This window comes from Limulus polyphemus, unplaced genomic scaffold (assembly GCF_000517525.1).
Source record: "Limulus polyphemus unplaced genomic scaffold, Limulus_polyphemus-2.1.2 Scaffold63, whole genome shotgun sequence".
NCBI lineage: Eukaryota > Metazoa > Arthropoda > Merostomata > Xiphosura > Limulidae > Limulus > Limulus polyphemus.
In genome coordinates this window covers 200476-214511 of record NW_013665673.1, presented here as the reverse complement: position 1 = coordinate 214511, position 14036 = coordinate 200476, and the positions used below count along the sequence as shown (strand labels likewise).

At 32.4% G+C, this 14036-nt stretch overlaps 1 protein-coding gene across 2 annotated transcripts in view; it reads right to left on the bottom strand.

Moving 5' to 3' along the window:
• Window positions 1-599: 599 nt before the first annotated feature.
• Window positions 600-14036, bottom strand: part of LOC106464738 (retinal guanylyl cyclase 2-like) — a 101758-nt gene continuing 88321 nt past the window's right edge. For both annotated transcript variants that reach the window (XM_022393009.1, XM_022393014.1), the window contains 4 exons: window positions 12533-12624; window positions 10662-10744; window positions 5355-5372; window positions 600-3438 (listed from right to left, as the gene is read on the bottom strand). In XM_022393009.1, the coding sequence (XP_022248717.1) occupies window positions 2952-3438; window positions 5355-5372; window positions 10662-10744; window positions 12533-12624 (680 nt within the window). In that variant the 3' untranslated portion in view covers window positions 600-2951. The remainder of the gene's footprint in view (window positions 3439-5354; window positions 5373-10661; window positions 10745-12532; window positions 12625-14036) is intronic.

The window sequence follows — 14036 nt, the reverse complement described above, 5'->3', positions numbered from 1 at the left end:
TAATGGCCAGCACAACACATTGAAATCATTAAAATCGTTTAAATTGTACTGCTATAGTTCACCTCTTTTACACTGCCTAACACTAACACAAATTAAAAACATATGAGCATCAACCTTGTTCTGAGAGTCGCCTATCGAAATGGGTCTATGAATATCGATACGGTTATTGATTTTGGCTCCTAAAACATTGTATATCTCTGTATAGCTCCCTCAGTCTCGGATTTCCACTTATATATGAAATATAAACCCCTTGATATTATTATTAGGTGTTAGTAAGGCTAATCGATAGGTGATACTATTGTATTAACATGATATTTACTAATATATCCAGGGTGTTGACTTCTGAATAAAGGGTGTTAACTTACATTGTTCTTGTATCCATCATCTGTTTTCTTCAGTAATCGATCAAAAGGAAGGCGAGATACTTCCTTACATGCACTTTTTTGTTAATAGCAAACATCATTATATGAGTTGTGATAAATGTGTATATAACGTAGAAAAATTTCCCGGCTTCTATTAATTCAATTAGTTTGATGATACACATAGCCCACTTTTTTACTCCGTGCGTAAGCTAATTCACAGCAACATTTAGTCAGAAATATTGTGTAGAATATTTATTTCAATGAATTTCACAGAACAAGAAAACGATCAGATGTTAACCTTGAAAAAGCGTACTGTACTATATTGATATTACACCAAACATTGCAATACACAGACAACACTATATTATATATAGTGGTAGTTTTGATTGCCACGAAATTGTGAGAATTAATTTTGGTACATGTCGGAAGATTTTTACTGTGTATGATTCATGATGATAAGAACAATAAAATTTGTCTAAAACTATATAGATGCGAATAAATATTAGTTTTTTATACGGGAAACATTACATTTATTGAAGTTCATATAAGTTTAATAAATAAATATCACAGATGCACTACAGAAAAGTGCACCATTTAGACTTTCGTAACAACATCACAATATGATACTCATTTTCACAATACAACATCAAAATACCAATTACTGTTTATAGAAAAAATAATATTTTCTTTTAGATTTATATATGTAAAAACCATTTAAAACAGAGTGGATAATATACTGAAAAATGCACGATTCAATGATTGAAATTATCATGTTTGTAGTTTTTACTTTTGTAAACTATGGTTCATGCTGTTAGAGGACACACTTGTGATGCCAGAGTAGAGAAAAAAGTGGCATTTAGTTTTATAACGTCAAATTTGTTCTACAAGTAGTTGCCAAAATTCACAGTCACGCTACCAATGACATCGAATTATTACAGTATTTCGACTACAACAAATCTTTGATAGTAAATTAGTATTATAAGTCAAATTACAAAGAATATACTTTAATTATCGTAACTTTTATTTAATTGATTCAGAGTATTAAGCCATGTTATTATCATACATATATATATTAACAATTTAAAAAAACTGGTGTTATCAGAATATGTACGTCATTGATCACAAGATGCACTTCTCCTCAAGTCTATGCTTGTGTCACATTACTTCCATGTTCCGATCTTTGAACTCAATGAACAACAACAGTCTTCCATCGTTCATCGTGCCTGTCTGGAATATAACTCACAGTTGCAGCATCATTTATAATTTGACTTTCAATATGAAATCTTGAACTCTATGATTTTCATGCTGAAAATAGATTATAACTAGTTTTTATATTGAGAATGTAACACAATGGCTAGACGGTGAGAGCATATTGCGTGGGTTGTATGCTGAAATTTCGTTATCGGTGGTTTTATGTTGAACTAATGCTATACAATGTTTGTATTGTGTAAGTTTCATCAGACAGCATTTGCCTGACTCAGTTTTGTTATATAATTGTTATACTGTGTAGATTTTGTTCCGAAAAAATTTCTCTGTGCTTATGTTGTTAAATTATGTTTCTTTTCATTGCATTTTATTAGATGTTGATTGTGTTAGCGTTTTGTTCTGGATGGGTATTCTTAGCGTTTATTCTGTGTGGGTTGTATCAGCTAGTTTTTGTTCTGTGTAGATCATGCTAGTGTTTACTACGTATAGGTCATGTCAGGTGTCTGCTCTGTGTAGATTATGTTAAATGCTGTTTGCTTTGTGTGGGTTACGATAGCGTCAGCTCATTGTAGATTGCTGTATATGTGGATTAAGTTAGTATTTGTTCTGTTTGGATTATGTTAGTGTTTCTTCTTTGCGTTTTATATCAGACAGTATTTGCTCTGTGTGGGTATGTTAAGTAATGTTTACTTTCTGCAGACTGCGATAATGTATATTTCACTTGCATTTTGTTGTTTTTCTTAGTGCAAGCTACATAATGGGCTATCTGCATTCTGTCCACCCCGGGGAATCTGACCTCGGATTGTTGCGTTGTAAGTCAGTAAACTTACTGCTGACCCACCAAGGGACAATCACTTGGAATAATAGTTCATGTAAACTGAATCGAAGATCATTACACGTAAAATACCCGTTTATTCAATGGATATATATATGTCTCCGAAAATGTTCAATTTACAGATAAAAAATATTGTGTGAAGAATGTTAAAAGGCTAGGCAGATAGTCGGCTTACACAAAATAGGTTTTAACAAAATTGAAAGCTGTTTTGCTTAATACAAAACCTAAGGTTAGGCATCTAATTCAGTGCCGTTCAAAAAACTCACTTCTTACATAGGTTTTGTTATCTTCAAACCAAATATATACCATTTTTACTTTTCCCTCCTTCAAGCCCCCATCTTCTTCATTTAGTCAAGAAACTGATACAGCTTTGTTGGATAACATCTAGAAAGTGACTATCATTTTAAAACTGAGAACTATTGCCCATAATTGACACTGCCTTGTTTCATAACATTGAGAAAGTGTTTTAAAACTGAGTGATATTGATATGATTAACATTGTTTTGTTATATAATATCAACAAAGTGACAAGTGCTTTCAAACTGAATGCTATTGCTCCTGATTGACACTGCTTTGTTTCATAACATCAATAACGTGACTACTGTTTTCAGACTGAGAATTATTGCCCATGATGCTTGAAATGCTGGACCTACTACTGCTATTAGAATTCGAGTGGTGCACATTCAGTTCGATCTCTTTAATTTTCCTCTTGTGTTTATTAATGTCTTTTGGTCGTTTTGGAGCGAATGGAAACGTCCAATTTTCGTTTCGTTTATTCGTTTGATGGTTGTAGGTTGAGGCCAGTGTGGGTGAAAGGAAATGTTTAGAATCGCACTGAGAGTTTACTTTGTTCTCGATATCGGTCAAAAGCGGAGTTGACAGTAGGAGATTCGACGCTAATTCATCAATGTTAATCTCTGCTGATGCGGTGCATGAAGAGTTACAAGTGTCACTTCCTTGGTTTGGAATATTGTCAGTTTCAGATACATCTACTTTCTTCCTACCCATGGCCTTAAAAATATTTTCGCTTTTAAATCTGTAAAAGAAGAAAGTAATTAATGCTTTGGTGAAGAACATTTATGCTTCTAATCAACACTATGACACTTATCGTCTTTGAAGAATGTGTTTGTCATTAGGCTTTGTAAAGATATAAGTAATAGCATTGAAGAAAAAATCCCGGTTTTCAAATGACAGATTGAAAGAGCTTCAGACTAGAAAACATCACGTCGCCATTTTATAATAGCAAGCCCTGTGATTAATATCATTATATCAATGTAAAAACTTTAGTTGGTTAAATTAATTAACTTAGAGATAAATCTGTAAATTTGTTAATTATATGTATTATACAGAAGCATACTGACTTGTGTTTATCTCCCAGTGCATGTTTCAAGAGTTAGTTTGCCACTATTATCACAAGCAGCTGTCTTTTGGCAAATACCACAGAAGCGGTGAAATTGGTCTTTTGGCATTGGTTTATATCAACATGAAACTCATGACCATTATTGTCGACGCAAGTTAACCATTGGTACTGGAATGGTATTTTTCTACATTACCCTGAAGATATAAATCTTGTTAAAGAAGCTGTCTCAGGCAACACTGCCACAGATACCTAAATTGTACAAACAATGCGACACCAAGTGCTTGTATGTTAGATCAGCATAAAATTAATAATTTCTATTTGAACAGCCAGTGTCTAACTATTTCAGGACATTACTGACAGAGAGATGCACACACTCCCACACATGAAAATCAAACACTGTGCAGCTAACGTTTATACAAACAGCATCCATAACAAGAAGTGCAATTTAGTAAACGCTGGTGCACATGCTTCAACTTGAAATCTCAAAATGTATTGAGCTCAAAGAGCATTTGATCACATCTCGGTTATTCTTCTAAAATTCTCTAAAATCAATTACCAGAAAGCAGAAAAGACAATATGCTCATCTTGTTAAAGGAAATACGGGCCTCTGATGCCACCAAGAAACTATAACTTGTGCAAACCATCATATTCTGAAACATCTTGCTGTCTTAAGTTAATAATGGGGCAGCTAGACTACAGTCACAAAACAGCTATACGTGTTTTTGCGACAAGTTTTGTATTTCCTGTTGAGCTAAACCAAAAATGCAGTTAAAAAGTAGGAAAGTAGGGCCCACTGGGAGGCCTAAAAAAAAAAGAGAAACGTTTCGGGTGCTGCACGCTATAAAACAGAATGAAAAATATTTTTTTACTCGATTTTTTAGAATTATAATATGTATTTTCTCAAGAGCAATAACACGTTTATGAAGCGTTGAGTTTTGGAAGATATGAAGACAGATATTAGGTGAGAGAAAGTTTATATTTAAGTTCACGTTTTTATGACAGAAATAAGATATTTAAATATCTGTTATTGTTAAAAATAAGATGAAGTAAACAGAGAAAATATTTTCCTTGCAATATAAATTAATTTCAAGAAACTAATTGAAAATCTGCTGAAGAAAATAATGATAGGAAAACATGATATTGACTTTCTAAGTATAGTTACTAGTTACTATGGCGACGTTTCATTTTCTTTTTGAACATTTGCTACATTGTCCAGAAGAAGCTTAAATCTGTCAAGCTTTTCTACCAGAAGAAGATGCAAAAAAAAACATCCTTGTATGTTTAAACTTCACTTTCAAGATTTATCTTGTGCTTCCATAAGAAAAAGGCTTAGGATTAAATGAAATTTTCTCTTATGTTAATAGCATCACCTGAGCTTCAAACTGTTTTTGTAAATATAAGGATATAAACCGTTTATACTGCGCAGCAATTAGTTGATTATATTTACATGCATCATTGTTTTTGAGAGAATGCAGGAATAAAATTATATATTGACAGTCGTTACTTTATAAAATGTGAAACTTTCTGGTGTGTTTTATTTATGTTTTACTTTATTTCTTAATTTCAATAAATTAAAGTGAGAACTAACTTACCCGTGGTTTTCCCCACTGCTGCAATAGTAAAGAAAGGATTCCAATTAATCACTCCTTAAATAACGATCAGAATATTAGAAGTATATCCACATGATTACAGCAAACTGTGAATAAAACCATTGTGTGTTGATTCAACACATTCAGTCACACATCAAATGATATATCAGATTATTACCTCCGCCACCGAAAATGGACGGAGGTTATGTTTTCACCCCTGCGTGTGTTTCTTTGTGTGTTTATCAGCAAGATTTATCGAAAACGACTGAATGGATTTGGACGAAAGTTGGTATACATGTGGGCTATGACCCAACTTAGAAGTTATTAGTTATTGGAAGGTCAAGGTCACAGCAAGGACACGAATATCTCAAAAATCCCTATCTGTTAACACGGTGGATATATGTAGAATATTATTCTTCACTGTCCTGCCAAAAATGGTCCATGTCAGTTGATAACGACGGACATGCGGACATATTTTCGTATTTTCTGAGAGCAGAATATGATCAACACTGCGTGGCGGAGGTATACTCTATACTGAGTGCCCCTCTACTTTGATTAGATGTTTGACTTTCTCAAGGCCTTCATAGAACACGCGTATTAAATTGTTTAGTGTAAAAAAATAAGATTATTTACATTCATGCGAAAATGTTTTTTTTTAAGTTGGACAAAATGATCTGAAAAACTCAAACTCAAGATTGGACTAATGGGAATAGACAACATTTAGTCTAGGTAAAGCAGTTTGGATAAAAATATTCTATAATGCTAAATAAAAATATATGTTTTTCTAGAAATAACATAGCATTATCACTGTAAAGAAATGACTATCCAGTTTATCAGTTTTCATTTCTTTGTTCATTCGTCTTCAGCGAGGAACATTATGAATTCTGTCATGATAGCAGACGGCCCTGCATGGCCAGGTGGTTAGGGCGTTTGACTCGCAATCTGGGGGTTGTGGGTTCGAATCTCCGTCCCACCAAAAATGCTCGCCCTTTCAGTCGTGGGGGCGTCATAACGTGACGGTCAATCCCACTATTCGTTGGTAAAAGAGTAGCCCAAGAGTTGGCGGTGGGTAGCCTTTCACTGCTAATTTAGGGACGGCTAGTGCAGATAGCCCTCGTGTAGCTTTGCGCGAAATTCAAACCAAACCATGATCAAATTAAGGTCATCGTATTCCTCTTGCATTTCTGTCATTTTCAAATGGAATTAGACGAGATATTTTTGTAGCTCATGTATCGTAATTTTCTTAAACATATTTTGACTACACTCAAGTTATTACTGCTAATGTTATTTTTACTAAAATAAATATCCTTTAGAAAAGAGAAACTTTTATTACAATTTTCAATTCTTAAGTAAATTGTTTGTTATTGGTATATTTAAAGATGATGTTTATTATTAATGCTTTTGTCGCCCCTGTTACTCAGCAGCAAGCTTGACGGCTTATAATGCCACGTTTGGGAGTTCAGACAACTCATTAGGCAGCTTTGTGCTTAACAATAAAAATCAAACCAATAATACTGCTTTCGTGTACTATAACTTGTCCTGTACATTTTAGAACTTTCTCTGGCTTCAACTTAGAAACATTAGGTGCTACGTCACCAAATGTAGTTTGTTACCTTAATAATTTTCTTTAAATTGCTTGCATAAACAGCTTAATCAACATTTATACAAATTCACAAGTTGATTAAACAATGTTCTCTTTGATGCAGTAAGGTTTGTTGCTGGATCTTTACTAAAAATATTAAATCAGTTAAATTACATTCTCAACATTCAGTCCCTCGCTATTCGTTGATTTAACAACTTTCAAAACAAATTATTACCTGAAGCTGAAAACACCTTTCTCGAAAACGTTTTATTCTGTCTTCAGAATTTCATATCTAATATTAACTCACAATTCTTTTATTTTTTCACTTTTAATGCTCTGTATTGAATAATTCTGCCTGTGGCTAGGTTCAGCATAATTTGCCTTCCTACAGTTTTCATTACGTTGATATTCACTATTTATTTAACACTTACGTTTTATATTTCTGTCTTTATAACTTCGCATTTTAAGGCTTCTTTTAAACTACCTACATATTTATTAAAGTAGTACAAAATTTAATCCCTGGCTCACCGCATCTTTTCACACATGCGCGATTTAATTTCCGTCATCTGGCCAAGTAAAACAAACACAAACTCACAGAATTAAAATTATAATTAATACAGATAAAAAAATTAACTATTGGCTGTAATAAGCTTAACAAGAATACCCAGGTTCCACTAATAATTTAATGAGAAATTACTTGAAGCGGAAACAAAACCAGATTACATTTCCTATTATGACTAAAACCTTTGGCGAATTACCAGATAAACTCGTTTTTGTGCTGCGTAGAGAACGAATCAGAGAAGAAACTTAAAAAAAGTAACACCACTCCGCCAAAAGAAACCTCAGAAACTAGTAATCATCATTGTAAAAGTCAAATATAATAGATTAGATTAAATAATCTAACTTACACAAATTTTAACTAGAATAGTTGTTATTAAACTTTCATTTTTATCCCTAATTTTAGTTTTGCTTTCAACAAACAGGATGTAAACTATGTATATATTAATCTTTAATTTTACTACGAAAAGTAGCATATTTGTTGGAAAAATTGGCTAGTGTAAAGACATCAAAAATTCATGTCTATAGTAGTGTATATTTACAATAATCAAGTTTATTATAATAAATTAGAAAGTACTCTTATCACCACAGGGAGATTATTCACGAAACTATGTTTAGTTTAAGAAACAATTTTGAATACTGTAGCGTAATTCCATAATTTGTAAATTCTCAGCCAATTAGGCCTACACTAGTATTTGATAGACATTACCATCTCCTTCGGAAACAACTTGGTGAACTAATTGTTCTGAACTAATATTAAAACAAAGACGATACATTGTGTACAAATCAAACAAATATCTCGTTAGCAATTTTATTCTGTCTGTTTTTAAAATCTTTTTACAAAACATTTTGTGAAAATGAACTAGCTTAAATGTTTGAAAGAAAGAAAAGGTGTCCTTCCTAAAATAGCTTTTTTAAAAAAAGAAGTAAATCAAATGATTTATGGAGATTTATAAACATAATATATGAAAGTAAAAAAATTAAGAATAAATGTAACAAACGTGTCAAAAGCTACTAAATAATAAAACAGTTCACTTTACCCAATAAGTGCCAAAAAGTATTAAAAGCAAAGAAAATAGTATTAAAAGAACTAGTGATTAATTGCAAGGTGTATATCAAAAAGGAAAAAAAAACAAATTAAGAAGATGTATCGCAAATATATTTAAGTAGTTAGGGTAGGACTTAAAGGCACAGTGGTATGTCTGCGGACTAAAATTGTTAGAAACCGTGGTGGTCAGAGCACAGATAGCCCTTTGTGTAGCTTTGTGCTTAATAACAAACAAGGACTTAAAGTTAAATTAAGAAGACAAAAAAGAGACACGTACAGAATGAGGTTTTAATATTTGAATATTTCAAAAGAATTTCAAAACTTGTAATTAATTGGACGAAGCTTTTCTACTTAAAATTATATGCATAATTATAATAGAACGTGCAATATGGTAAAACAATTTTGCTTATTTTTAGCCATCAGTAATATTTGAAATAAAATTAATGGAGATTAGAACATAAACAAGAGAAAGTCCTCAATAGCTGTGACACTTGAAATTCTTTTAGGCAGGATTAGAGTAAATCAATCTATGAAACTTTTTTTCCTTTGTATTAGCTATACTTTTGTGCTCTAGCAACATCAAACGTGGGGTGCACCTATACCAGATTCAATTTTATTACTCATCAGGATCTCTACCAGCTTACCTTCAAATTGAAATTATTTTTGGCAGGATTAAAGTACATTAATCTATGAGACCTTGGGTGTGGTTAAATACATCAATTGAAAGGGTTTGACCCTCTGAGTCCAAAACTGCAATTAGATCTTAAATCGGCCAAGTGATGATGGAGTTATGAGCTAAAAGTTTGTATTTGAAAACAACAACAACAACAAAATTCAGAGCCGTTCTATGAGCCACTATGCCGCGACTAAAAATAGCTGTATGCAGCAACCTGATACCTTTATGTAAATTCCACGTTTTCATTACAAATGTGTCTCAATATCAAAAAGATGTCATTAGGGACGTAAGCTAAACCAGAAACTTTCTTATATAATCCGAAATAATAAATATTTAGAATAAGTTTTAAAAAACAAAGGAAAATAGCATATGTATAGAGTATAGGAGTTTTCTAGAAAAAAAATGGAATTTAACTCTATACTGGATTCATTTTGTGAGAAATTAGATCCGGCACTAATGAGTTCTGAGTAATTTGAGAGTGGAGTGAGAACGGATATTCTCGTCATAGAAAATAATGGAACTAAAGAAAAATTCAAGTACATTCACCATTTAAATATGTTAGCAAACCGAATATTTCGCATTCAATATTCCAGTTTTATTACTATTGTTAATACAAATGAAAAAAATATTAAATAATTGTCATATAATAAATTTTAAAAACATGCTCTAGAAATTCAACAAGAGTATTGTTTAACGAATAAGAAACAAAACATTTACCCCAATACTACCCATTAAACTCCCTTGAAAGACAATATTATTTAAACTCTTAAGTACAGTTTCGTTTCTGCTCCCTCTCCTATCACTCGAGTGTAATTATTTTATGATTATGAATTTAGATTAAGCCAAATCTTCAGTAAAAATATTGACATATAATAGTGATAATATTTTTATTTCAATCTCGAATATAACCATCTTTATTTAATGAATTAATTAGAAATAAATTGATATTTTTTTAAATGTAGAAAAGACAGTTATACAAAGATATATATTTTGGTACCTATTTATCAACAAATCAAATAATAATCAAGGAAAATTAAAAACAAAAAATGTATACACACAAGTTTGTTCCGTAGCTTAATTAAGATTGTTTTTATCATCCTTATTGTTGACTAGCTTAAATAACTTCCTTGTAGAAACAATGAAATTATTTTACTTATCTTTTTCCTTTGAAATAATTAGATGCTTTGTTTGTTATTAAGTGAAAATGCTGCACAATGGGCTCTGCTCACTGCGGTACTGAAAACCGATTCTTTGCATTAGAAGCTTTTATGACTTCCTCTGAGCCACCGTAGGGCCAAAATAATTAGATATCACCAACATTTTATGCTGAACAGATAAATATTTTATGCTCACGATGATCTACAACTCCATTTCTTCTTTTCCCAAGGTGAGTTAGACGTTAAATTATTCATTACATATACACATAGAAATAAAATAGTAGCTCACCCATCATCTTCTGGAGGCGGTGGTAAGTCTTTATCAAATCCTGTCTTTCCACACAACCAGTACGTGGGTTGTTTTCCTTTGCCCTGAATTATCATTACAAAGACAAAACCAAAAATGAAACTTTCTATGTTTTGATCAAAAGCATTTTCACAACAATAATTTTAAAATACAGTCTATCCAACGACACAGCCATCCGCGGGTCTATTTATGTACGGAAAAGTTAAACAACTCACATATCTACGAAATGGTTTATTTCATATGTATGAATTCATTCAAACATACCACGTTCAACTTAAGTTTTTACTATGAAAACAAGAATGTAATTAGCATTTTACATACGTATTACTCCTACATTTCCCAAGATAACTACCTACTCTACCTTGACTATCTTAGTAAATTATTCATTCCAAGATTTTCCTAAGCTTAATATGCTACGTAATGTTTGCATAGATGTTTCATATATTTTGAAGCAGAATTTTACAAAGAAGAAGTATAAGCCTTATACGATGAAAAAAAAATCACGTATCATTCTCGTTGCCGTCTTTCTAATACAGGGCAGAATCAACTAAGCATGCCTAGGGGAAAAAAATCGTGAGAGCTATATCAAACCTTAAATCCATTAATATTAAGTTTTCAGCATAAGAAATACGAGACAGCTTAAAGAGCAGAAGGATGTGTTGCAAATTTCTCTAAAAAATTGGATTAATCAACAAAATTTGCTTGGAGCTGTTAGGGTTGAAAACTTAATAATCATATGGAAAACGTCAGCTCATTTGTGCTTTTGGGGCTAACCCTCTGGGAAGAGAAGACGAGGGAGTTCTCATTCTTTTTTTTTTTGAAGTTATATCCTGAATATATATCAAGCTCTTTAGATACATAACCTAGAAAGTAATGGGTTTTCTCCACCAGAAGTGAGTTTCAACTTCATAAACTTCCTACGTTAGATAAAGTTCTGAATCAAAATAACCCGAATTCAGATATTGCCACTCATACGAATTAAATATAGTTATTATCTGACTAGAAATGTCCCGGCATTAAAAGTATTTCTGGATCGATGCTAACTCTATTTATGACTTCGTAAACAATCAGCATTTATTCAGTGTAAACATGAAAATTACTCATAAACAAATCAAGAACTTTATTTTTTCCTAATTTCCGCAAAACCACACATTAAGTGGAAAGTGTAGAATTAAAAGATTTATTATCATTCTGTTGCCATTTATTAACCAAAAACGTATCTAAGATTAAAGAGGCTAAAAGAAGGACAGTGTTGAAATAGATATATATGACTGACGTTTTTAAATCTACTCATCGTTAGGCTATAAAGAGTTTGTTTCAGATATTACGTGTAAAATAACACAAAATGCTATCTGCGCAAAGTCTTCCTAAGTTTGAATGATAGACTAGAGGGAAATAACAGCACCATAGCCAATTCTTTGGCTACTCTTGTGAGACTGAATAGTGGGATTTGACCATTACCCCAAAGTGTCGAGTTGGCAGTGAGTGCTGTTGTGTAGCTGTCTTCCTTCAAAACCAGGGACGACATTGCGCAGAAATTCCTTGTGCATCTTTACGCAAAATTTTGAAACAAACTTTGATATTTTTAAGGTTGGAATATTTAAGTTCCAGATTAATAAAAAAAAATCAGTTAGACGGTTTTATTATTACTTCACCATTACAACCTTTTTAATGACAATAGATGGCACCTGTATCATAAAGTGATGAGTTACTTAAGCCTACTCTATTAATTCTGTAAGTACAGTAGCCACTGAAATACTGTCTTTACACATAAGAGGATTACTCGTAATTCTGCAGGTTGCTTACTGTGCTGATAAGGAGAATTTTGACATTTTCCAAAATAAGAACTTTACCTTCAATATGATTTCTCCTCTATGTTGGATGATATAGCCTCCCGCATGGCGGAGCTTCTTCTCTGTAGTCTTGCTGATATGCACACGATAAGCTGAAGAAAGACAGATTTAATAATAGGCTAAGTGTTTTCCAAATCCAGAACATACAACGGCTTGTATCTATTAACTAATCAAAATCGAGACCAAAAGTAAAGAAAAATCGACTGACAATGTTGAAATATACATATTTTTGTGTACCTTATTCCTAAGCGAATCATTTGGCATTTCTAAAATACGCAAGCTTTTGTTTGACTCATTCCTTAAATCAAGCAACTCACAATTCTATTGTGTGACTCGTGCATCAGACAAATAAACTCACATTTATGAAGTATCTGCGTTTTTGCTTGTCAGATTTTTTTAAGAAATCGACCCACACGAAGAATACATTTATGAAGTATACGAACTTTTCCGTGACCCATTCCTCACATAAGTCGACTCATATTTATGAACTATACGAACTTTTCCGTGAACTATTCCTCAGATAAATTGACTCACATGTATGAACTATACGAACTTTTCCGTGAACTATTTCTCAGATAAATCGACTTATATTTGTGAAGTATTCAAACTTTTCCGGGACCCATTCCTCACATAAATTGACTCACATGTATGAACTATACGAACTTTTCCGTGAACTATTCCTCAGATAAATCGACTTATATTTGTGAAGTATTCAAACTTTTCCGGGACCCATTCCTCAGATAAACTGACTCACATTTATGAAGTATAAGAACTTTTCCGTGGTCATTCCTAAAACCCTCCCCAGTGGCTCAGCGGTAAGTTGGAGAACTTATAATGCTGAAAATCATGTTTCGATACCCGTGGTGGGCACAACACAGATAGCCTACCCATTATGTAGCTGCGTGCTTAACAACAATATTGTTCAAATATCTCGACTCACATTTATGTAGTATAAAACTTTTTATGTCTCATTCCCCAAACAAACCAACTAACATTTACGAAGTATCCAAGTTTTGCGTGTTTGATTTCTTACTTCTAGGAATCGACCGGCATTCATAAGGAATAAAGTTTTTTGTGTCTCCTGAGTTTAAATACGTTTTACATTATCGACATAAGTTACTCTGAAAGTATCTGAAAACAACTCGAAAATATTGTGCCTCTAGCAAGTACACAGTCTGTATTTATTCATTCATTTCAATTTCCTATGCAAATACATTTGCACATATCAGGTCATTATTTATACATTCTATAAATTCTACTTGGTACTAGTTGTATTGCATGTATTACGTCTAGGTAACGCAGAAAAAAGAAGAAAACTATAGACGTTGCTACACTCTTATAAAGTACTCTGTTTGTTTCAATACAGAGAAAAAAAAACATAATCTATACTATTTCTTCCTGCTGACCTCAAAACTTATTAACTTACTCTAACTGCTAACGTTTATTAAATTCGATGAGGAATCCTTATCATTAAAAAAAATCGTCATGCATTTTGAAGATAAAG